At 40.5% G+C, this 22,595-nt stretch overlaps 3 protein-coding genes across 6 annotated transcripts in view; 2 read left to right on the forward strand and 1 right to left on the reverse strand.

Annotated features, from left to right (window-relative positions):
• Positions 1-7,632, reverse strand: part of stx8 (syntaxin 8) — a 34,012-nt gene extending 26,380 nt beyond the window's left edge. For both annotated transcript variants that reach the window (XM_061678641.1, XM_061678640.1), the window contains exons 1-5: positions 7,532-7,632; positions 6,960-7,059; positions 6,782-6,876; positions 4,821-4,931; positions 6-139 (exon numbers count right to left, since the gene is read on the reverse strand). In XM_061678641.1, coding sequence (XP_061534625.1) covers positions 6-139; positions 4,821-4,931; positions 6,782-6,876; positions 6,960-7,059; positions 7,532-7,548 — 457 coding nt within the window. In that variant the 5' untranslated portion in view covers positions 7,549-7,632. The remainder of the gene's footprint in view (positions 1-5; positions 140-4,820; positions 4,932-6,781; positions 6,877-6,959; positions 7,060-7,531) is intronic.
• Positions 7,633-9,054: 1,422 nt separating this feature from the next.
• On the forward strand, positions 9,055-14,697 carry LOC133404175 (TBC1 domain family member 24-like). Its single transcript, XM_061679838.1, has 11 exons — positions 9,055-9,256; positions 9,377-9,549; positions 9,616-9,877; positions 10,249-10,362; positions 10,477-10,893; positions 10,975-11,214; positions 11,362-11,517; positions 12,475-12,538; positions 12,645-12,743; positions 12,825-13,089; positions 13,606-14,697. The coding sequence occupies exons 1-11, from the start codon at positions 9,144-9,146 to the stop codon at positions 13,788-13,790; spliced, it is 2,088 nt and encodes a 695-aa protein (XP_061535822.1). The 5' UTR covers positions 9,055-9,143; the 3' UTR covers positions 13,791-14,697.
• A 205-nt stretch (positions 14,698-14,902) lies between these two features.
• Positions 14,903-22,561, forward strand: LOC133404345 (zinc finger protein 239-like). Of its 3 annotated transcripts, XM_061680132.1 has the most exons (6): positions 14,903-15,034; positions 17,429-17,632; positions 17,791-17,840; positions 17,937-17,994; positions 19,431-19,485; positions 20,497-22,561. In XM_061680132.1, exons 2-6 carry the CDS (start codon positions 17,570-17,572, stop codon positions 21,618-21,620), a joined length of 1,350 nt encoding a protein of 449 aa, XP_061536116.1. In that variant the 5' UTR covers positions 14,903-15,034; positions 17,429-17,569; the 3' UTR covers positions 21,621-22,561. The 3 variants fall into 3 exon arrangements, with proteins under 3 accessions (XP_061536116.1, XP_061536115.1, XP_061536117.1); XM_061680131.1 differs by having other exon boundaries at positions 14,903-17,632; XM_061680133.1 differs by lacking the exons at positions 17,429-17,632; positions 17,791-17,840; positions 17,937-17,994.
• The last annotated feature ends 34 nt before the right edge of the window (positions 22,562-22,595 follow it).

Genomic DNA, 22,595 nt, shown 5'->3' on the forward strand with positions numbered 1-22,595 from the left:
TTTACCTTCAATGATTCGTTGTTGTTGTTGTTTAATCTCTCCGAAAGTCAACCCCCGGGTTTCTTCTGATTCATTAACGAGCCACGGGTTTGCCGAGACTCCTTCGCTTGCGCCCACTCCTCCTGCCATTAAGGTGGACCTTTAAAGATAATCAAAACAACAATGTTTCTCTTTGGTTGGTTGCTTGCTTTTCTGATTTAAGTTAGCGAATTTTCTCAATGAGTGCCCTCTGCTCTATTTGACACAGTGCCCCAATCAATTGCCAGCTGAGTCATCTACTTCAATGAATAAACAGACACCTCCTCATTTACTCAGGAAAAAAATAATAATAAGGTGATATAACGACTTGCACTATGACATCTGATACCTCCATGTGTTGCATTTAACCTCATTACCACAACACTGCTTGCAAGGAATTTAGGGATTTCCTCATCTACGGTCCAGAATATCATCAAAAGGTTCAGAGAATCTGGAGAAATCACTGCATGTAAGTGGCAAGGCCGGAAACCAACATTGAATGCACGTGACCTCCGATCACTCAGGCAGCACTGCAACAAAAACCGACATCAATGTGTAAAGGATATCACCGCATGACCTCAGGAAGACTTCAGAAAACCAATGTCAGTAAATACAGTTCGGCACTACATCCGCAAGTGCAACTCGAAACTCTACTATGCAAAGCAAAAGCCATTTATCAACAACACCCAGAAACTCCGCCGGCTTCTCTGGGCCCGAGCTCATCTAAGACGGACTGACGCAAAGTGGAAAACTGTTCTGTGGTCCGACGAGTCCACATTTCAAATTGTTTTTCGAAATTGTGGACGTCGTGTCGTCCGGGCCAAAGAGGAAAAGAACCATCCGGACGGTTATGGACGCCAAGTTCAAAAGCCAGCATCTGTGATGGTATGGGGCTGTGTTAGTGCCAGTGGCATGGGTAACTTACACATCTGTGAAGGCACCATTCATGCTGAAAGGTACATACAGGTTTTGGAGAAACATATGCTGCCATCCAAGCAACTTCTTTTTCATGGACGCCCCTGCTTATTTCAGCAAGACAATGCCAAACCACATTCTGCACGTTACAACAGCGTGGCTTCGTAGTAAAAGAGTGCGGGTACTAGACTGGCCTGCCTTGCAGTCCAGACCTGTCTCCCACTGAAAATGTGTGGCGCATTATGAAGCGTAAAATATGACAACGGAGACCCTGGACTGTTGAACAGCTGAAGCTGTACATCAAGCAAGAATGGGGAAGAATTCGACCAACAAAACTTTAACAATTACGTGTCGTCAGTTCCCTAACGTTTACTGAATGTTGTTAAAAGAAAAGGTGATGTAACACAGTGGTAAACATGACCCTGTCCCAGCTTTTTTGGAACATGTTGCAGCCATAAAATTCTAAGTTAATGATTATTTGCTAAAAACAAGAGTTTATCAGTTTGAACATTAAATAAATTGTCTTTGTAGTGTATTCAATTAAATATAAGTTGAACATGATTTGTAAATCATTGTATTCTGTTTTTATTTGTTTAACACAACGTCCCACTTCATTGGAATTGGGGTTGTATTTCAATCAAGCATCATTATGTTTTTGTGGGAAAAAAATATATACACACAAATTACTAAATGCGCTCACAATAATAAAAATATACTTATATGCATAAAAGGCCTCCGCTTGATAAATGTCTTCCACTTATATATGCCAGGTAGTCTCTGTAATTTAGTAAATAAACCATGTTGTCTAGTATATGAAGGAATGCAGTATCCTCGTGGGTTAACAATGAAATGTTGTCAAAATATTTTTAGAAAATCAGAGTACTGTACAAACGTACAGTATTGGCGGGTATTAGTGCCTCCCTAATAAAAACAATAAAAGTGCCTGGTCGAGGCGACCAGCTATTGATCACAGAAAATATGACAGCATTTATTTACTCATTTGGATGGAAAAGAAAATAATAATAGCAGGTTGGTTGGTGCAGCCGTTATGTGCTTTTTAATCTGTCACAGGACTGCGGAATGCTCTGCAACAAAGCGACAGCCCAGAGAGCAGTGCACTGTACTGCATTGTGGTTTTAAAGCTATTCCTCCGCTGATTGCTAAAAGCTGTCGCTGGAAGTCTTGTGGTGACAGGTCGCTGTGAGAGGCTGACCCCAACCCAGTCCGCTCAGATCAAGTCGCCAGCTGGTGAAGCCTGCGGGCCACATGCAAGCCAATCGACGGGTGAGCAAATATTATGAGAAAACCGATGGTTTTACAATTTTTAGTTGAGAAATTGGTTACGGGCCACACATGACGTTTATCTCATTTCGTAAGGCGATGATTATTTCAAGCTGCTTCTGATGTGGTCGGTAACGCACAGTCGGTGAGGTATTGGGTCTAATCTCTCTGACATGTTTGATTACTGTGAGACTGTGTGCAGGGCTGCCACTCCGTCCCTGCAAGCGCCCTGTGTGTGAAGATCCAATTAGTCAGTCAGTGGGGAGCTCCAAGGCCAGTCAGGCGCATCTTTTGGAGGAAGAGACTGCCGCCACTAAAACCTGAGCATCCACCACCTGACTGAGCAACTTGGACAGCAGAGACTTAACTAATTATGACTATTTCCAGCGCAATCAAACACAAAGGAAAGGTTAGTGAATAATTGAGGAAAGGTGGGTCCTAGGGGCCACGGGGTGAAGGCAGCCTTCAAATGTAGGCGCCACATCCTCCTTTTGCACAGTCTGAAATGGAGATGCCCCGACTGTATTGTCTCGGGGATAGATTAAAGACACCTCAGCAACCTCCCCCCATGGCTTAATGCCTCAGATTCTCAGGAGAAAAAGTGTCTTAGATTAGCCAAGCGTGGTGATCCCCTGTCCGCCTCACCTCCATGTTCTGCCCTCAGAGACCACACAGTGGGAATGGGTTCCAGCCACTATTTAAATGACCCCACCACGTATCGCAATACAAATTCAATCCCACTGAGCAAACTGAAAAGCACATGACTACATGATTAGACAAAATGTTTTAGAACGTGTCATTCGATTTTTTTTTTTTTTTTTCTTTCAAAGTCTTTTAAGTGATTGACTGTGTGGTCTGTACAAAGATAAAAGTCAGCACCAAGCACTGCTAAGTAGCTCAACGCCAAAATTAAACCTTGGGAGATTGCTGAGAAGTTCAAGTTCAGGTTTCTTGCTATATATATTGTCCTGTGTGGGCCATTTGTACTGTAGTAAGCATGATAACACTTCAAACCTAGAGTAAACCCCTCCTCATCTATTCAACAGTTTGCATTTATAAAAATACATGTTCCCCATCAATCTGCCAAGAGCATTCAAAGTAAGACTACAATGATTAGGCGAATGCGGCGTTTTCATTATCCCAGTGCACTTTAAGGGAACGTTCTGCTGTAGTATATTAAAGCATCACTCTTAACCGTGAATAATAATTGTTTTGACGCACTGTATGAAGAGTGACTCTAACTGTAGGAAACTACAGCAATATTGTGTTGTTTGATTAACATACTTGGTGAAATAAAAAAAGATTTAGCGCCTGCCTGATGAATAAGCAATTCCAACTACTGAACCGTAACAATTCCAAGGACAGGTCTCTTAAAACATACACAAACGTCAACAAAATCATGAGTCCAATTTAATTCTATTATCATTATAAACATTAGAAACTGTCAAAAATGGTTTCTATGTTTGAATAAAAGGAACTTACATTGACAAATTAAATCGTACCAACATACGCAATGGACAGGAGGATTGTGACCTACATGATATCATTTCCTCTTCCTGTAAACAAAATATCACCTGGACAGTGCATGGCCATGCCATCAACATAGTCACAAATACGAATTGAAATGAGCATGAAAAATCGTTGAAAAAGACCAATTTAGATTTCTATTTCGAGAGTGTGTCAATCTCTATGTGCAGAATATCTGACCGATGGGGCAAAAGCCAGCAAATCTCTTACTAAAAATGAATTAACGGTAGGCAGACAGGCAGACACCAACTTGGTGATGGGATACGGGGTCAAACCCGAGTTCACACTGAGTGCACGGACTTGCCAAAAGTTTGTGACCAGTGACATCATCATCAAAGACCTCTGAGCTGGTCTTTGACCCCTCGAGTCAAGGACATGGGCAAGAGAATGAGGATTCATTATTTTTAATTGGCTGCCCGACCACAAACTTGGGGCTTCCAAGCAGGTTGGCCCCCGGAAGCTTCGTGGACTGATGTTTGTTGTGACTCGATGATTGATAGGGACCGAGATAGTGGACGTAGCAAAACGCGGTACGATACTAATATATACAGGTGCATCGAAATCAATTCTATCGGAGAAAAGTTCATTTATCTCAGTAGTTCAATTACAAATGTAAAACTATTGCAGTATATTATTCAGATTCATTAAACACATAAAAAATACTTTTAGAAGGCCAATTGATACCTAGTTTCTAGGTAAAAAATATAATGTAATAAAAGAATTTCTTGATGGAGTATATAGTATATAATTGAATGTATCGAGATATACAATATAATACAGTCTCTCTCTCTCTCTCTCTCTCTCTCTCTCTCTCTCTCTCTCTCTCTCTCTCTCTCTCTCTGTATATATATATATATATATATATATATATACACACATACACACACACACTTGAAACTAATCAGGAAAAGGCTTGCGCATGGGCACATAGTTTAAAAATAAAAAATAAAAAACATCTGCAGGTGAGACTTGAATGTTGAAGCCTTAGTCTAAAATAACAGCCAACACTGTCCTCGTGTGTCTTCATTAAAACCTTAATAAATTGTTTAATAGTCATCTTCAAAAATTGCTTCCTATACCTGGACGGAGCTGGTTCCAGGACGTCGCCTTTAAAAGTGGCATTGAGCTGCTTCTCCCTGGTCAGTAGCTCGTCAATGAGATTCTGCCGCCTGTCCGCTTCTGACTCCATTCTGTTGATGTCACGTTAAAGTAGTAGTATTGTTGGGCACTTGTTGTTTCACTAGTTTGGTATAACGTTCGAATGAGAACAGTCGAAAACGATGGATGATAAAAAAAAATACAATAACTTTACATACTGTGCAGCCTTTGGATTTGGCTGATATTATTCGTAAATATTCTTCAAAAAAGAGGCTTCAAGCTGCCGATTGCTATGACAAGTTAGAGTTTGCTGTCAAACAGACCATAAAACAAAGACAATTACACATTGTGTATACGAAACAACCACATTGCCTTCATCAGCCACAGGAGCTGCTGAGGCAGTTCTACACAGCGGCCATCGAATCAGTCGTGTGTTCTTCCATCACAGTCTGGTTGGGTGCTGCTACAAAAAAGGACAAATCCCAACTGCAACGGACAATCAAAACTGCTGAAAAGATTGTCGGTACCCCCTTACCCACCCTTGAGGACTTAAACGCTGCCAGAACTAAGACAAGAGCGTGCAAAATCCTCTTGGAGCCTCCACATCCCGCTCACCAGCTCTTCCAGCTCGTTCCCTCAGGTAGGCGCTACCGAACAATGCAAACTAAAACTAGCAGACATTCCAACAGCTTCTTCCCTCTTGCGATCAACTTCTTAAACATCTAACCTACAATTCTATTGCAACATGCTGGCAATTCTTTTGACTTGAGTTCATTGTCACATTTCTGTGGGGCCAATTATACATTACTCGTGCACTCACTGTAGTAGTCTCACCACGCTGCACTTTTTGCATATCTGTTGTTGACTAGTTAGTCATTCAAACCGCTCTAATTGCTAGAGGACTATGCATCTTTTTGCACAATTGTCAAAAAAATAATAATAAATGTACCGGCATTACCAGATTACTAGCAACCTTTTATTGCTCCGTGTTTTTCTCAGTGTCTTTATGTCTCAAAAGTATTATCTGTCAATTGACGTACTCGAGCGGCTCCAACTACCGGAGACAAAATTCCTTGTGTGTTTTTTGGACATACTTGGCAAAATAAAGATGATTCTTCTGATTCTGATCAGCATACAATAGAAAACATCACAGCCACAAGGGCTAACAATTAACCTAACACAAAAATAAAATAAAATCATGCCAGCTGGGTGTTTAAAAATGTTTTAACCTGTAGATAATAATCCATTTTACACCAGAAAAGTTATGGAGACGCGAGCCATTAATGCTAATGGGATGTGGAGGAATCACACAAACGCAGATCGCCTCGCATAACGTTATTAAAGAAAAACGGAAGGTCGTGTGGGGGTGCAAATATTGTTACTGTGCGCTTGTACACAACACCTTACTGTTGAGTGCAAGTTCTCTTGAAGATGTAACACAAACGTTTTGGGAGAAAGCAACCGCTGAACACAGCCTGCAGCTCACAACAGGAGTACAAGAGGGCAGGGGTGGAGGTCAATCCATAAAACCAGTTAACATCTTTACAGTCTCTTCTATAATATCAGATATGTGTCACTTGAAATGTACAAGGAAATAAGATGGTAAAATGAGATGTTAAAACGTGGGTTTTTGTTCACTGTAAACTAAAATCATCAAAATCATAAATAAAATCAGACAATAGTTTAGTCTGTGTAGTGAATCTATATTATATATGAGTTTTTGAATTGAACTACAGAATTATATGAAGTTTTTTTCATTCTAATTTATTGAGATGAACTTGTAGATGGTGGAAATGGACACTGATCTGACATTCAGGACACTTTTGAGTGGACGACTTAACAGGAGCGCCTTTTCAAAGCAATCTGCTGCCCTCTATTGCCCAATTCATGTCATTACACACTCCAAAACCAGTCTCATGAGTTCTATTTAGGAAAAGGATACATGCGCCGTGACGAAGAAGACCTCAGCAAACTCTCTTTAAGCTGGGCAATACTTTGTTTGAGCTTCTGAAGTAATGCCCGTAGTGTCATGTTGATCTAAAAAAAAAAAAAAAAAAGGAGCTGACACAAAGAAATAGAGAAGTACAGCACAGTATTCAACGACTTCTACATTTAATCACCTTGGCTGGATTTCCTCCGGTTCTTTGCTGTCTGTTGCGTTCATGGATGTTTTCAGCAATTTCTTGTGCCAGGCGACAAGTGGCATCGTAATTCTGTAACCTGGACAGCAAGGAAGAGAATAGAAACGTCTGAGCTTGACCATTAAAAACTTCAATTATGTTTAAAATACGTTAACTTTAACTGCAGATGGTTTACGAATGTATGAAGGAATGGACTTGGTCAATATAGACCTTTTCGCCAACGTTTTGCAACATTATAACACGACAATCATGTGACAAATTGAGTTTCCCCTATTCCTTACTGCCCTGGACCGAATTTAAAAAGCACATTGTGTAATTTACAAATGTATCCGTTTTTTAGTATGATGCCATACTGTTTGATACATAAAAACAAATATATATGTATATATTTCTTTCTCCTGAACACAAAGCTGGAATGGGTAAACTCCATTTGGGAAGCTAAAAAAAAAAAAAAGCTGCGAGCTAAATCTGAACAAAGTCAGAATTTCGTCGACTTTTGAGCATAGTATTCCTGCAAATAATGTAACCCAACAATTGAAGTCATTATTTACCAGGTATCCTGAGACATTTAAAGAAAAAAAGCTTTTAAAAATAGATATCCACTAAACTCGAATCACCCAGGAGTGAAGCGTTTCCTGTTTGGGTGTGACGTCACTACAGTGCTGTGTGAGGGACAATCTCCTGTGTTAGCAAATTGTCACTTCTGCCACCCATTGATCTGCAAAGAACACCGGAAGCTATTTATTTTAGAATGGAATAGAAATAATTTGTGAATTTATCAAAACAGCTTCTATTTTCATGATTTATTTATTTCATTATTATATCTTTGTTGTCCTCAAAATTCAAAGATAGTTGTCCTCAAAAATTCAAAGACTTTTTATAAGCATGTTCATGACAATAAAAGAGGATGATGATGATTCTTCTTCTTCTTCTATATATATATATATATATATATATATATATATATATATATATATATATATATATATATATATAATGCATGTTGGCTTGATTAATGTAAAATAATTTTGATGTTTGTATGTGTCCACAAATGACACAGGGTCACCGTGACATTTACATGAACTGTCATGGAAAGTGTCCGGAATGTTTCTAGGAATTCAAGTGACATTTTCCACCGCTTTGCAACAATGGCTACAGTTACATATTGTATGTTTTGTGTTGAAAGGCCTTTAAAAAAAAAAAAGATTTATTATGGTTTAAGTTGCATGTGCAAGCGTACTTTTTTTTTCAATTCAAATTGAGTGACATGCAAATAAAATGTTCAGATTATTAAGATTTTAACATATTTTAAGAGCTTCTGGCACCCATAACATAATAAGAACACCAGTTTTATTATGATCCGTGTTTTATTTACAGAATCTGCCGTCATAAAACAATATATGAATGTAAAAAAGTATTCACAAGTGCTGTTAAATAATTAGTTTTTCAGCATCGGTGTTGGAGCCCACATGTGTGATAAAAACTCGTAGAGGCTGAATGTGTCATGGCCAAACAGTGGATGTGTTTAGATCAAAACAACACTTGTTGTGTTGAATAATAAGTTGTTTAAGATTTCTCAGAATAACCCTATTTAGCATTTGGATCCTGCACAATTTCAGGGAAGGAGCAATACCTGCCAGCAGCTCGAAATGACCTTATTTTGGGCATGTTTAAATAGGTTAAACAAAATAGGTAATTTAACACAAATACTCTCAGAATGGTTGACTATTGATGCAAATGTGTGTAAATTCCCCCAAATTAGTTACAGTACTACATTTCGTACACATCAGTGGACAATTTTATTTAGAGAACACAGTCAAAAAAAATATTACAAGAGTATTTTATTTGCACGGTTATAATTTGCATTTCAGTTATGACCATTATGACACTGTAGTTGCTGTCTTTATTGCTGATTACATTCCTCTGAGAAGGAGACACTTTAAAGCAGGAGAGTACGTGCAACCTTTCCCGCTCAAAGCATGAAGTCACCACAAACAAGCCTCGCCCCTATGCCTCCCCACTCACGGGGCTTATATAAGATTCTGCAGCTCCAAAAAGGCAGCGCATCCCACCCTTTGTGTTGAATTTCTGGGAAGACTTGATTCACATCTCGAGATCACCAGAATTCTCCAGCTGTGGAAGTATCAATCCGACCCGAGCACAATGACAGGAGGCAGAAGCAGGCAGAGGTCTCATTCCTATTACAACCCTGAGGACAGCAAGACATATGGAGTACAGACACAGACTAAAGAGACGAGTCAAAGACCACGGTCAAGGTAGGAGTTCTACTCTGGAGTTAATAGAATGGTCATGATAGGTCACCAAATAAATACTTGAAGAATTGGTCGTGTAGCGTAATGTGTGGATGGATACGTCATCTAATGTGTGCTTTCCAGGTCTTTTTACAGTTATGAAACATCAGAGCAGGACTCTGACAATGATTTGGGACACCTATCGGTGTCCAGTCCACTGAAGCAGAAGGCGATTGCTCCACCCCAGCATACTGTGCACAAAAATGAAAAGTCCAAGTCCAAACCGAACAAGCACTTACAATCAAGAGACCTGAATGGTAAGTGCATCTTATAAGTTACTGCCGAGTTTCACAACCCTCATGAAATGCTGCACGTGTGTTCAGGCAGCAGAGGCAGTCTCAAGTGTGTGTCCATGATGACTATCTCTGAGTCGGACAACTGGGAGATCTGCTCCAGTTCTGGCATGAAATATGGTCAGTTTGTTGACTGGGAGAAGATCGATCCGGAAGCTGCAGAACGGTACCAGCAGATATTGGAAAGTGAGCACCAGCAGCTGAAGGCCATGGGAAGAGAAGGATTCTGGGCTACGCCTCATACACTGAGGGCAAAGGCTTACTATCACATCATCCATGGCATCCATTCCAGGTTAGCACTCCAAATTCCAAGGCAGGTGAGCTGAGAGATGCTGCTGTGGAGCTGAAAGGTTACTGTAGCACTCATTGACACATTATGGCAATTCCCAGATATCATCCAAATACATCATACATACTACTACATGACAACCACGACATACTAGTGCATACTCGTGATCTTCTGCCATGAAGAAGGACACACCAAAGATTGTACATATACTGGAGACAAAAGCCATATTGTCTATTGGAACAGCGAGGGGAAGGAGGCAACTGGCTTTCTCAGGAGGACTTATGACAATGATGAGACAATGATCACGCGCAGACATAAAACGAGAAGCATTACAGAAACCAAACTGATAGCGGATATTGTTACCTGTGCTGTAGGTGTGTCAATCCAGAAAGAGACGTCTACTATGAACTCAGCAGGAAGTTGTTTGGAGAACAAAAACTCAGCACCCACCCAGTTCCAGAGTACATGGAGGCAGGAGAAATACCAAGGTACAAGTACACTACATTCTATAGATTTTTGGGAAGAATAGTGTAAATAAACATGAACAGTTCATGAAACATATTTCCAGTGATGACATTGTATTGTAAATGATCTTTTTCTAGGTACTGCCTCAGTAAGGCGGGTCTCAATTCTGTTAAAAAGATTCTTCTCTGCCTGGGGAGGTACTTCCCTGACATGAACTTTTGCCCCATCGTCCCTGCTTTGGTGGCGCTCATCTTACACTTCAGCCAGGACGAAGCGGAATGTTTCTACAGTGTTTCCAGACTGATTTGCTACAACGACCCAAATAAGCGTTACATTGACCAGACCTTTCTCACATACCGAGCCTCGTGCATGACCTTTGGAGACCTTGCCAACAGGTGTTGCCGGGGCATCCGGAAGTTGATCGCCAGTTCTCACCAGAACCTTTTTGAGTTTTACTCCGATTGGATCATGTGGATCTTTGCTGATCTTCCATTCACATATGCCATCAGAGTGCTTGATGTTTACCTCCTGGAGGGCTACAAGGTTCTTTACAGGTTTGCAGTTATTTGCTCTGCATTGAACCCCACTTGAAACCTCAGAAAAACGACAAAATAACTTACATATATTGTTTGCAGGGTGGCGTTGGCTTTGCTGAGCCTCTACAAAGTGTCCGTGTCGTCCAGAGTTGCAGATGTGGAGGATTTCCGAACCGACATGAAAAGGTTCGTGCAGAATGTGGCTCGCCACTGCACGATTGAGAATCTTTTGGGAAGAGCCTTCCTGGTTCCCATTGCCACGAGGAGAGAACTCAACCTCCTCTTCAAAGCCAACAAGGTCTCCCTTATGCAAAAAGGGGTCAGCATCCACCAGAAGAGGTGAGGGAACAAGAAACATTTTACATTTAATGGAAGAGAAAACTGTTAATCAAATATTGCTCTCACCTTTATACAGTAACTAGCCATGTACAGTATAAAATGGTTCCTCATTGTCATAGTCTCACCATTGGTATTTTGATCCGAAAGGCAATCAGTGGATACAGTGGACTTCAGCAACCTTAGCTCCAGTGTTGTGACAGCGACAGAGATGAGAGTGGTCTGGGCCTGGATACCGGAACGCTTTGCCCTTTTCAGTCCCATTAAGTTGTTCAGCACAACAGAACACGGAGGAAGTCTCGCTTCGTAAGTCAACACTTTACACAATTGTAAGCACAATGTGTGAGACTTGGGGACTGAAAAGTTCCTTTTGACCTTTTAATGGATATAGACCATCCGTGATTGACGACCAATCAATCCAGGGTATACCCCGCTTCTAGCCCCAAGTCAGCTGGGATAAGCTCTAGCTCACCATAACGCTAATAAGGAGATGCGGTACAGAAAATGGATGGATGAATGGAAGGTCTTTTTTTTTCTTTTTTCTTACATTAATTACATTTTTTTAGCCAGAAAATCCAAAGGCCTCCTCAAAAGCTCACTTTCAACCAAAGTGGTTCCCGTGCAAGTGCTCAAACTAACATCAGTTCTTTCTTTGTCCATCACCAACCCAAAAGAACCATTTCAGGGATCGGAAAACTCGTGCTAGCAAGGAACCAGAACCTAACAGGGCAAGATTCTAAATGGATTCAAAGTTGTTTTTATTTTTTAAATGATTGCATTACCATTTCAATATATGTAAAGAAAGACAAAGGGAAACTCCTTGCAAGACAAGAGGGAACCAGATAGTGTTTGTAGAGCGTCACTTAATGCTGTTTTTTTTATTGAATTAACTGCAGAAGTCAACAAGTGTGTCTGTCTGCATGCAGGCAGGTAGCATGCGCATTTTCATGCTGGTCAACAGACTTTATGCTTTGGCCATGTGCTATTTCTGTTACTGACACAGTAAAATGCATCACTGGTCCCTTCTGTAGTAGCATAGCAATAACAAAAACAAAAAGGCAAGACACAATTAGAGTTGATTGTTTAGCTGCTTACTGGTCTGAATTGCATTGTTTTTCATTTGAGGCATATTTTTCCAGAAAAGTTTCCTTGAACTGCACATTTTAACACCAGTACCACCAATGTGGTACCTCCTGTTTATTCATTTATAGGCTTGATGGGCTGTTATTTATTCACACATATTCATCAATTTCTTTCATCAAGGTTCTATTATCATGTGGAGGGCCATGAACCCGCAGTGTTAATCATCAAAACAGTGGATGAAGAGGTAACTTTGCCTATATAACTATAGCCGCTGGGCATATACCCAGTATGCAGAAGATGATGACTTGCATTGCGTTTTGTATTGGATTGAACTGTTTTCTATTTCTTAGGTCTTCGGTGCCTTCATTTCATCAGATATGACAGAGAGGCACAAGTACGACACCGATAAAGCAACATTTTTTGGAACGTGCGAATGTTTTGTTTTTACGGTGAGATATCCGATCAATGCCTCGCATCACAATTGTATTGGAATGTCCAGCATTGTCTAAGAAATATGAATGCTCTTTCAGCTTCGTCCCAGCATGGAGCGCTACCAGCGAGCCATGGTCAACATAATGACCAGGAAAGTCTGCCCTCAGCAGGCTCAGTTCAGCTCCCAGACCTCCTCCAACACAACTCTGACGTGTCCTGCTGGGACACCCCAAGACCCCAGCTACTTGACCATCCCTTTCACTGCCCCCTCACGGGAACCATTTACTGCCAAGGACCCAAAGAGGGCCAAGGAACAAGAAGCTTCCAAGTTCATAGCCTGCAGTGACGAACAGCTCATTATTGGTGGGTCAATTGCATAGTTAGGTCCGGGAGTTTTTAACAATTTTTTCCTGTATAGACTATGAAGGTTGGCCAAGCACGTGCCATGACCAGTTCTGAATCTATTGATGGTTGATCACTGATTGTTGACACCCAATGTTTATTGGGGACCTCCTTGGATGCCCATTCCTTCTTCCAAGATGATTGGATGATAAAGTCAGCTCGTGGATTGGTAGAGCCTTCATCTTTTGGAGCATCATTTGGTTAGATGCTGTTCACCGAATGTGTGGAGGAGTAATGTTTGATTAGACAGGGAGCCAACACCATTTGTTGAGCGAATTGTCCCCGTTATGACTTATGGTTGTGTTGACGTGGGTGTCCATAGTGTGTGTGGGATGACCTGAACCAAATAGGGGCACAATATTCTGGTGTAGAGTACATGAGTAACATCATATTTTACAATAATTCAGGATTGTAAAAGAATCACTGCAATGAAGTTCGTTATATCCGAGGTATCAACATCATTCTGCCTTCTTCCAGGTGGGAACGGAGGCTATGCGCTCTGCCTTCAGCAGAACCTCGAGGCAGGCTACACAGAGACTTGTGACGCATTCAAAAGCCTGCCACTCTGCAAAGGACATTTCAAGATCCAGTCTCTGGAAGTGTGGGGAATCCAGAACTCCATTTACTTTTCTCACTATTTTTCCTCCCAGCAAAACATATAGTTCTTCTGTGTCATACCTTTTACGTTTACGTTTTTGTTTTACTGATTTTTTTTAAAGATTTTTTTAAAATATAGTACACTGGTTGAAATTACTTTACTGTGTCTTTCTAATATCAAAACAAATGCCCTCGGGGATTTCAAACCCACACAAAACAGGCTGAGGTGGAGAGGTCAGCCGGTCAGCGACTGTGTGTGGACAAACAGTGGAACCTGCAGTTTTGAGTGTGTGTGTGTGTGTGCTTGCGAGTGAGAGACTTTCGGTTTAATTACACTACATAAAGCTAGTTTATTTCTTTACACATATAAAATATGGATATAAAAACAAACAAAAAATAATATTCTCTTATATAAAAGAATATTCTCTTATATTTGAAATAATTTTCTAAATATAATTACATTTTGAATAGATACGACACAAGATATTTGTAACGTAACTGTGATCAGTCGAAACGACAAATAGAGATGTCTGTGATTCAGTTTTGCCAAGTCGAAAGTGAATAACAGATATTTGCAATGCCGTTTCACTCATGACAAACAATGTCACTTTTGCCATTCATACGTACGGGATTTGCAATGCAGTTGCCCACAGTTGCCAGTGAAATAATGACGTTGGAGATATCTGAAATGACAATTGTGGATAGGAAGCATGTAATTGAGGATATCTGTTCTTTTTGACTAGGCAAAACTCATTTACACAATTAGTCACATCCACTTGCAGTCTAGGTAGAGGCCTGCCAGAGAGATGGATAATGCAAAGATATTGTTATTGTACATGTGCAATACAATTTGGGCAGAGCAAGCCTTCAGATGCCTAAAAAAAGAAACATGCACAAAATACACAATATGCACAAGATATATAACAACAATATAAAAGAGGTACACAACAGTAAGTAAATTGAAGTGACAAAGTCAATAAAATAAAGTGTAAGGTGCAGGGTTGTAATTCACTGTTGGTATACAGAATGGTTGTATTGTTAGTGTATTCATATTAAATGTAAGTTGGAAATGTTCAGGTTGAAGTGTGACGTCCCAGTATTTACATTTTCCAAGCTAATACGGAACATGTAAACGCACCACAGCAGTGACTGAGCATCAACTTGACCAAAAAAAAAAAGGAAAAGAAAAACTGTTTTCGAAACAGTACCACCTACAGTTTAGCAACGCCGGCTTTGGCCTCATTCACTATAACCAAAATCCAGTTGAAACATAATGCGATAACCTCCGTACTACCGTGTCAATAGAGAGGTAAGTTTGTTTATATAACGACGGCCTCAACGGTGTAGCATCAGTGAGGTTAGCTTGCTAGCTTATTTGTTCGAACGCAGCTAATGCTAACGGCAATTCCCGTACGTTTTTGCACACAAAAGGACAAACTCCGCTCTCATACTAGTCATTATTCCCGTACTAAAAAGATAACGGGAAAGGTTAAAGGCAGTCCTATCGCCAAAATACACGTGTTGGGTTTTAAAATGTGTTAATGTGCACAGGGGACGTGCTGTGATTCGTTCGAGATGATACATAAACGCTACTTTTCACTTGTTTTGCTATCATGTCAGTAATCATGTCCTGTGTCCCCAAAATACGATAAACGAATGACCTTAAATGGCCTATTTTTGGGGCCTTATTATTAAACAAGCTGGACGGCATACTACTAAGAGAGAGGACGATTACTATGTGCTTTCTTAGGTGATCAAATATGTAATAGCTGCAATGTAATTATTATGGCTAGCATGATTTGATTGCCCGGATTAATACGTTGTCTAAATTAATCCAAAATATAGACTGATGCAATACGTAAATTAACGATAAAACAACACAAAAATAAACGTGATTCCTAAAGCCGAGTGGCTGCTTCACAATCAATGAAATAGCTCACAGCGTTATACTATTGACAGTCAGCAACCCAATGAAATTTGACCCACTTCGGGTCCCCACCCACAGTTTGAGAAACTCCACTAGAGCAGTATCGTTGCATTCTTATTTGCAGATTATTCACACAATTAGAGGTGATAAACTGTGTACAATGATACAGTTTGAGCAGTAAATTTGCAGCATTATGATATTAACTGTTTATTAAAGGGATAGACTGACTATCATATTTGGCATTTTGATGCATGTCGGCATCAGCCTTTATTTATTATATAAAACCCTAGGGGGGCCTATTTGTTTAAGTTTTCATTTAACTTTGTAAAAACTGCTGAGCCTCGAAGCTCCCTGCACCTTTTGTTAGAATGTTAAAACAAAGATGTCTGTTGTCGAAGCTTAAAAAAAACTTTAAAATGTTGCAAGTGGCGTTTGCAGTTTTCATAAAACAATACATTTTGTTATGCATGAAAAACTGTCTATGACCAGACAGTAGAATATTATTAACTCATTCCCTGCCAATGCCGTCCAAAGACGTCATTCAGAATCCATCTATTCCCTGCCAATCCCGTCTAAAGACGTCAATGCCGTTTTTTAATGGGGATGGGTGGGGGAGGGTCTTGTGCAGTTTATGTGTGATCGTCAAGCCTCTGGATAACTGCAATGAGGAATGGTACCCTGTAGAGGGCAGCAACAATGCCTTGAGGTAAACATCCCTCCCTCAGAGGAGGAAGAGGAAGAAGGAGGAGGAGGCGGGATGCAAGAGACTGAGAAAAGGCAAACATAATGGCGGAACAGAGAGAAGACAAAATGAAAAAAATCGAACAAAAAAGCTTTCGGTACTAGAAATTAATTGCGCCAAGGCAAGAAAAATATTCCTGCGACTGACAGGAATGACGCCGAATGATCTGGGGTGTCAAACTCAAATTCACAGTGGACCAAAATGAAAAATTGGGACAATGTTGCGGGCCAAACTCAATATTTAATGAAAAATCACTGCGATGTGCATGTTTCCCTTCTATGCAGAAATGTAGCGTTCAAGTTTAGCATATGACAACAAACTTAAATTTTGCTTAAACACTGAATCTAGAATCAACAAACTTTAATATTATAAACATGAGAAATCAAATTTGCGCTAAAAGACATCAGTGGTATTTGTTTGTTGTTTTGTATTTAAATAGATAACATGAATTCTTCTGTCTTTCCATCTTCTATTTAAGTATCTCCAACTACCTTTTTGATGTAAATCTTTTTTCAAAGGCCAACAACAAAACAACCCAAAAAAATAAGAATGTCCTTCAATAAAAATCCAAACTTCAAACTATTAACAGTCCCTGCCTAGGAGTTGATAAAGGACATTAAAAAAAAATTCAATTATGTTATGTTCTTTGTTACAGCCACGTTGCTCCGCACATGACAAACAGGTCTGTCTTTTACTTTCGTGAACAGACAATCTGCCTCCCACCTGTCTTGGAAGTTAACCGTTTTCCATCTTTTGTTTGGCCATTTTTGGGAAGGGGAATTTTTAATTTGCTCGAGGAGACTCGTAGGTTAGTTGCTAACGATTGCAACAGAAAGGGAAGGGGCGCTCGCCGGTCTAGACTGATGGACCAACACACTAGCAAAGCATTCTGGGATTTGTAATATTAGTGGCACATGTGCTGTATACTGGCGAGCCAGCTCAAATACACATTTGATATGGTCTTGCGGGCCAAATATAATTACATCGTGGGCCAAATTTGGCCCCTGGGCCTGAGTTTGACACGTATGCCTTAGATCGTGCGGGGGAATAAAGGATGACGCTCCGAGCCGAATCGCTTTGTTGCAAAGCTATCGCCCAAAATGCCGGGCCATATGGCGACATCAGCTGATCGTCTGCCGACCAGGATTTGAGTGAATGGGATCCGGAATTGTCAGATGAGTGAACTCCTTCTGGATCGCCAGCCGAGCTTCATGCCTCCGGATGATATGGAGACGAAGGTAACTCGTTTGCAGCTCGCGCCAGCTGCATTTAGTGAGCAAACACGCTCCTTCAATCTTTGTTACAAAAAAACATAATTTAGTCCCACTCGTTCACATTACAATGTAACATCTGTTGCCAGTACTGATTTGAATTTTCCATTTCGTCCATCTTACAGGAGTTCAACAGCCGCGAGTCGAACATCTTTTACGATTGCGATGAAGAAAAGTAATGTTTTTTTTTTTTTTTTTTTTTACACTTGCAAAACACGTCATCAATAAAAACTATTCTCGAGTAATGGTATGTATTTTTCAAAACTTACAGGTTATGCATCCAGCAGACGTTCGACCCCCATTCCACTGTGCAGTGCAGAAAAAAGAAGGTAATTGTATATTTTTTTCTCCACGTCCCATGACAGCAATTTCAACAATGTATTTTTTAGTAATAGTTATGTTTCTAAACTGCACAGGTTGTGCTTCGAGTAGACGTTGGGACTGGTTTCAAGGACAATGACAACCACAGTAGATCCCATTCACCGCCACCAAAGAATAAAATCCAGATATGGATAAAACTGCTAGATTTTATGCGCAAAGGAATAAAAACCTGGAATATTGAGCAAACGGTAGAGGTGGAGAATTTGGCGGAAAAAAAGTGCAAGTGTGGGAGCCCCATTTGTTCATGCATTTTTGTCTAATGTAGATACTGTACAGTTATACTTGTAAATAAATATTTTTTTCTGTCAAGAGTACTTTCTCACTGTTGTGTTAGGTTCAGATGTTTGAGATTTTCACTAAAGAAAAAAAATATTGGTGTCAAAGTCATTGTTCTGCTTGATGTGTCTGCTTTCACAAAAAGGCTGTTTTCGCCGTTTTTTTCTCCTCCAGAAACAGCTTTGGCTGAAAGTAGCCTATATTTGACTGCTGATTACTAAAGAACTGTATAAGCTAGAGACAACCCTTTTTTCTTATGAAAGAAGAGAGTCTGATCTTGTTTTTGGTGTTTACATAGTCATAGTACACAATATTCTCTGAAAAAATGAGTGAAATTGCTCGAAAATGCGTTTCCCTGCTCAGGAAGCGGCTGGCAGTGAATGAGTTAAACATTATCTCTTGAAAAATCAGCCCTCTGTGGCCCCATGTTATGCATCTTAATTTAGCGTTAATTTATCATTTTAAAACCTGTCCCGCCGCAGCAAGAACAGCCTATCATAGACTGTCGAGACAGAAGGCATGTGTGCCAATCATTTTCTCGTGCACACACACACACACACACACAGTTACACCCAGTAGCCTTGCGCAGGCTTTTTTATTTGGCCAGATTGTTTACCATCAGTTAGTAACAAAAGTTAAAAAAAGGAATTGACAGCTCTCGGGGAAAAAATAAGGGTAAAGATTTGTACTATGCTCGTCTCGTGCATGTTCACGCAGGGGGTGGAGTGAAGTGAGGCTACATTTGAATCTTGGTGGCAGTTTGAAAACTGCAAGCTTTTCTTTTAAGTGTTGGAGTTTTTACTACTCAAACTTTTATCACCAATATTTTCCCTTTTACTGCAAATGAATATCGGCTCCAAATATTGGTTATCGACGTCCTTGACTATTAATGAGAGGTATCAGCCCTGAGAATAAAACATCGGTGTGTCTCTATTTTTTTTTTTGTCTCCTTTTATAAAATGAATTCATGAGTGTATAGTTGTTATATCTCTCAGTAACAGCTCCTTTCGTTTTTGCAGTTCGAGACATGTCCTAGAATTAATCAGCGTTATGTAAAATTCATCTAATTTAATGTTAATGTGTGTGTGTGTGTGTGGTCTTTTACAAGGTCCCAGCCATGGAGGAAGACAGTTCATCTGTGACGGACCACTCCTCAGACGAAAGTAAGGATGGACACCCGTTTGTATTTTAAGATCTTCGTCTCCTTCATGAAGTTTTTTTTTTTTTTTTAATTATTCGTACAGAGCAGAGCAGATAAATACACATGAACAAATGTTTTCACTGAATCTGAATCATAGAATTATTGAAAATATCTAATTTCCACCAAGCAGTAGAGTCCAGTTTCTCTTGACAGAACTCTCAAGTTAAATTTTTTTAAACATACTTTTAACACCAACTGCACCTTTAACACTGCTACATAAGATCAAACATAAACCACAAGAAATAAAATTATATTTAAGGTAAACTAATAACTACATAAATCGATTAATAAATAAATATTCATTTCTAATTCAAATACATACCCATCACATTGGCATTTGGCATATACAGTCAGGTATATTCATATTGGGAAATTGAAACAATTCTAATCTTTTTTTGGCACATAACACCACCACAATGGATTGGAAATGAAACGAACAAGATGAGCCTCAACTGCAGACTTTCAGCTTTAATTTGAGGGTATTTACATCCAAATCAGGTGAAAGGTGAATATATATATATATATATATATATATATATATATATATATATATATATTCACCTTTCACCTGAAAAAGTGGGTGTATATATATATATATATATATATATATATATATATATATACACCCACTTTTTAAGGGACCAAAAAATAATGGGACAAGTTAGCAATCGTAAATGTAATTTTTTAAGACTCAATTGCAAGTCAATTGCAAGTCTGGAATGCACAGATATCACGAGATGCCAGATTTCATCCCTGGTTATGCTCTGCCAGGCCTCTGCTGCAACTGTCTTCAGTTCCTGCTTGTTGTTGGGGCATTTTCCCTTCAGTTTTCCCTTTAGCAAGTGAAATGCATTCTCAATCGGATTCAGGTCAGGTGATTCCCCTCTTCCCCTTCAACAGCTGGGAACAGGATAAACAGTGTATGAGCTATACGTAATTTAAATACTGATTCTTTGATGTGTTTACTCATCAGGTGCCAAAGCGTTTGACATTGAGTATATCGTAGAGTCCGATCCCAGCGATGACTTGACCCCCACTGAGCCTGATGACGACAAAAAGCCCAAGAAAAAGCAACGCAAGAGCCACCCGTGCACCGTTTGCAACAAAATATTTGACAGGCTTTCCAAACTTAACAGGCACCAATCTGTACACACAAGGCCAAAAACCTTAAAGACTCGCTATACCTGTCTGCATTGTGAGAAGACTTTCACAGAAGAAGAGAAACTGTTACGACATCAGGATACCCACAACCGGACAAAGGAGCACCCGTGCCCCGACTGCGATAAAGTGTTCAACAAGCCTTCCAGGCTAGCGCGGCATCAACGCATCCACGCCAGGAAACCAAAGGTGCCCCACCAGTGTTCCTTCTGCTCCAAGACATTCGATAAACTTTACAGGCGTATCCGTCATGAGCGAATGCACACGGGCGAGAGGCCTTTCACCTGCTCCTTCTGCGGGAAGGGATTTTCCGAGATGGGTCACTGCAAAGCTCACGAAAAGACGCACCAGGACAATCCGGAGAAGCCCCACCGTTGCTCCGACTGCGACATGTCCTTCTTCAAGGCCTCGGAACTCGGTCGACACCAGCGCTCGCACACCGGGGAGAAACCTTTTCAGTGCAGCGAATGTGACAGCACCTTCGCTCGTTCTGAGAGTCTGAAGAGACACATGAGGAGCCACACGGGCGAGCGGCCGTACGTCTGCATCACTTGCAGCAAGGGATTTTACTCCCGTCAGGATTTAAACATTCACTTGCTGATCCACTCGGGAGAGAAGCCCCACCTTTGCCCCGTATGCGGCAAAGGCTTCTCACAGCTGGGCAACATGAAGGAGCATGAGAAGAATGTCCACGTAAGGTCTGAGAAGTACGTTTGCAACGAATGCGGGGCCACCTTCACCAGGTACAAGTCGCTGAACCTGCACCAGCGGGTGCACACCGGGGAGAGGCCTTATCTCTGCCTGCCGTGCGGTCGCAGCTTTTCCTGGAGTCACTGCCTGAGCAGACACCGCAGGACTCACGCTCACAAGCAGATGTTGAGCGACGCGGCCAAAGGCCTAGAAGATTTTCAAGAGCTCGTTGAGGATCAGTGCAGTTGAACACTGATCTGGCACTAGCCTCGCAAAACTGGTGCCAGACAAGCACAAACTTTTTGCTGACTGCTGTTATACGTTAAGACCGGGCGGTGACAACAGGTCCCTGGCACGAACATTCAATTGCCATATTCAAGAAGCCAGCGGACTCTAGTCACGCCTTGTTTTGTAAACACTACAGACAAACACGGTAACTTATGGACATTACATTGGTGACTTGTTGACGTTATATAAGGTTGTGCCGCTCCGCCAGTGTAACGCCGAACTGGTGTTTGGAACTTAGCACTGGCACCAGTACAGCATGAAAGTGGTGTACTTTGCCCTTGTTAACCATACATTAAATACAATTAGGGGTTGGACTAGACCCCTTTGTTTCCCTTCAATCATACTAATCAAGACAATTCGGACAACTTTATGTGGACGATGTGAGTGTCTGAGTGTCGATGTGAGTGGCTTTCATACATCTCGCGTAATGTATGAAATACTTTGCGAACACCGACAGTTGCTTCCAACACAACAAAAGTGTTTTTCGAAAGAAATATAGGGCCCCGTGTTTGCACATGGTCTTTAAAGCCCATGTAAAGTGAATTCAGTGATTTGTTTCTAAATACATGATACATGTTTGAATTGCTGAAAATGTGGAAAGACTGCTAATTCTGGACAAACGTACTGAATTGTGGAGCGTTAGACTGTTTTTCACCATTTCAGTTTTCCTGTTTGGGCGAGGCTAAAATGGCGCCCAGGAACACACTTTGGTGTCATTGTATAGGTACAATAAAACTTTGGTAGAGCAAGACTGCAGATGTCTAAAAAAAGACAATAAAATGCACAAGATACACAATATGCACAAGAAATAACTTATTACTCTAAAAGGTAGATAACAACAGTAAGTGAATGCGGAAGTGACAAAATAAATAAAATAGATCAAATAAAGTGTCAGGTGCTGAGTTGTATTGCATTGTTGATATAGAGAATGGTTGT

The sequence above is a fragment of the Phycodurus eques genome, chromosome 6 (genome assembly GCF_024500275.1).
Source record: "Phycodurus eques isolate BA_2022a chromosome 6, UOR_Pequ_1.1, whole genome shotgun sequence".
Classification (NCBI taxonomy): Eukaryota; Metazoa; Chordata; class Actinopteri; order Syngnathiformes; family Syngnathidae; genus Phycodurus; species Phycodurus eques.

Excerpts from the sequence above, each read along its gene's own strand:
- LOC133404175 (XM_061679838.1), top strand. The coding sequence starts at position 9,144 with ATGACAGGAGGCAGAAGCAGGCAGAGGTCTCATTCCTATTACAACCCT. Across the intron at positions 9,550-9,615 it reads ACAATCAAGAGACCTGAATG|GCAGCAGAGGCAGTCTCAAG; the intron begins GTAAGTGCATCT and ends ACGTGTGTTCAG. Across the intron at positions 13,090-13,605 it reads TGACGAACAGCTCATTATTG|GTGGGAACGGAGGCTATGCG; the intron begins GTGGGTCAATTG and ends GCCTTCTTCCAG.
- LOC133404345 (XM_061680131.1), top strand. The coding sequence starts at position 17,570 with ATGAGTGAACTCCTTCTGGATCGCCAGCCGAGCTTCATGCCTCCGGAT. Across the intron at positions 17,633-17,790 it reads CGGATGATATGGAGACGAAG|GAGTTCAACAGCCGCGAGTC; the intron begins GTAACTCGTTTG and ends TCCATCTTACAG. Across the intron at positions 17,995-19,430 it reads TGCAGTGCAGAAAAAAGAAG|GTCCCAGCCATGGAGGAAGA; the intron begins GTAATTGTATAT and ends GTCTTTTACAAG.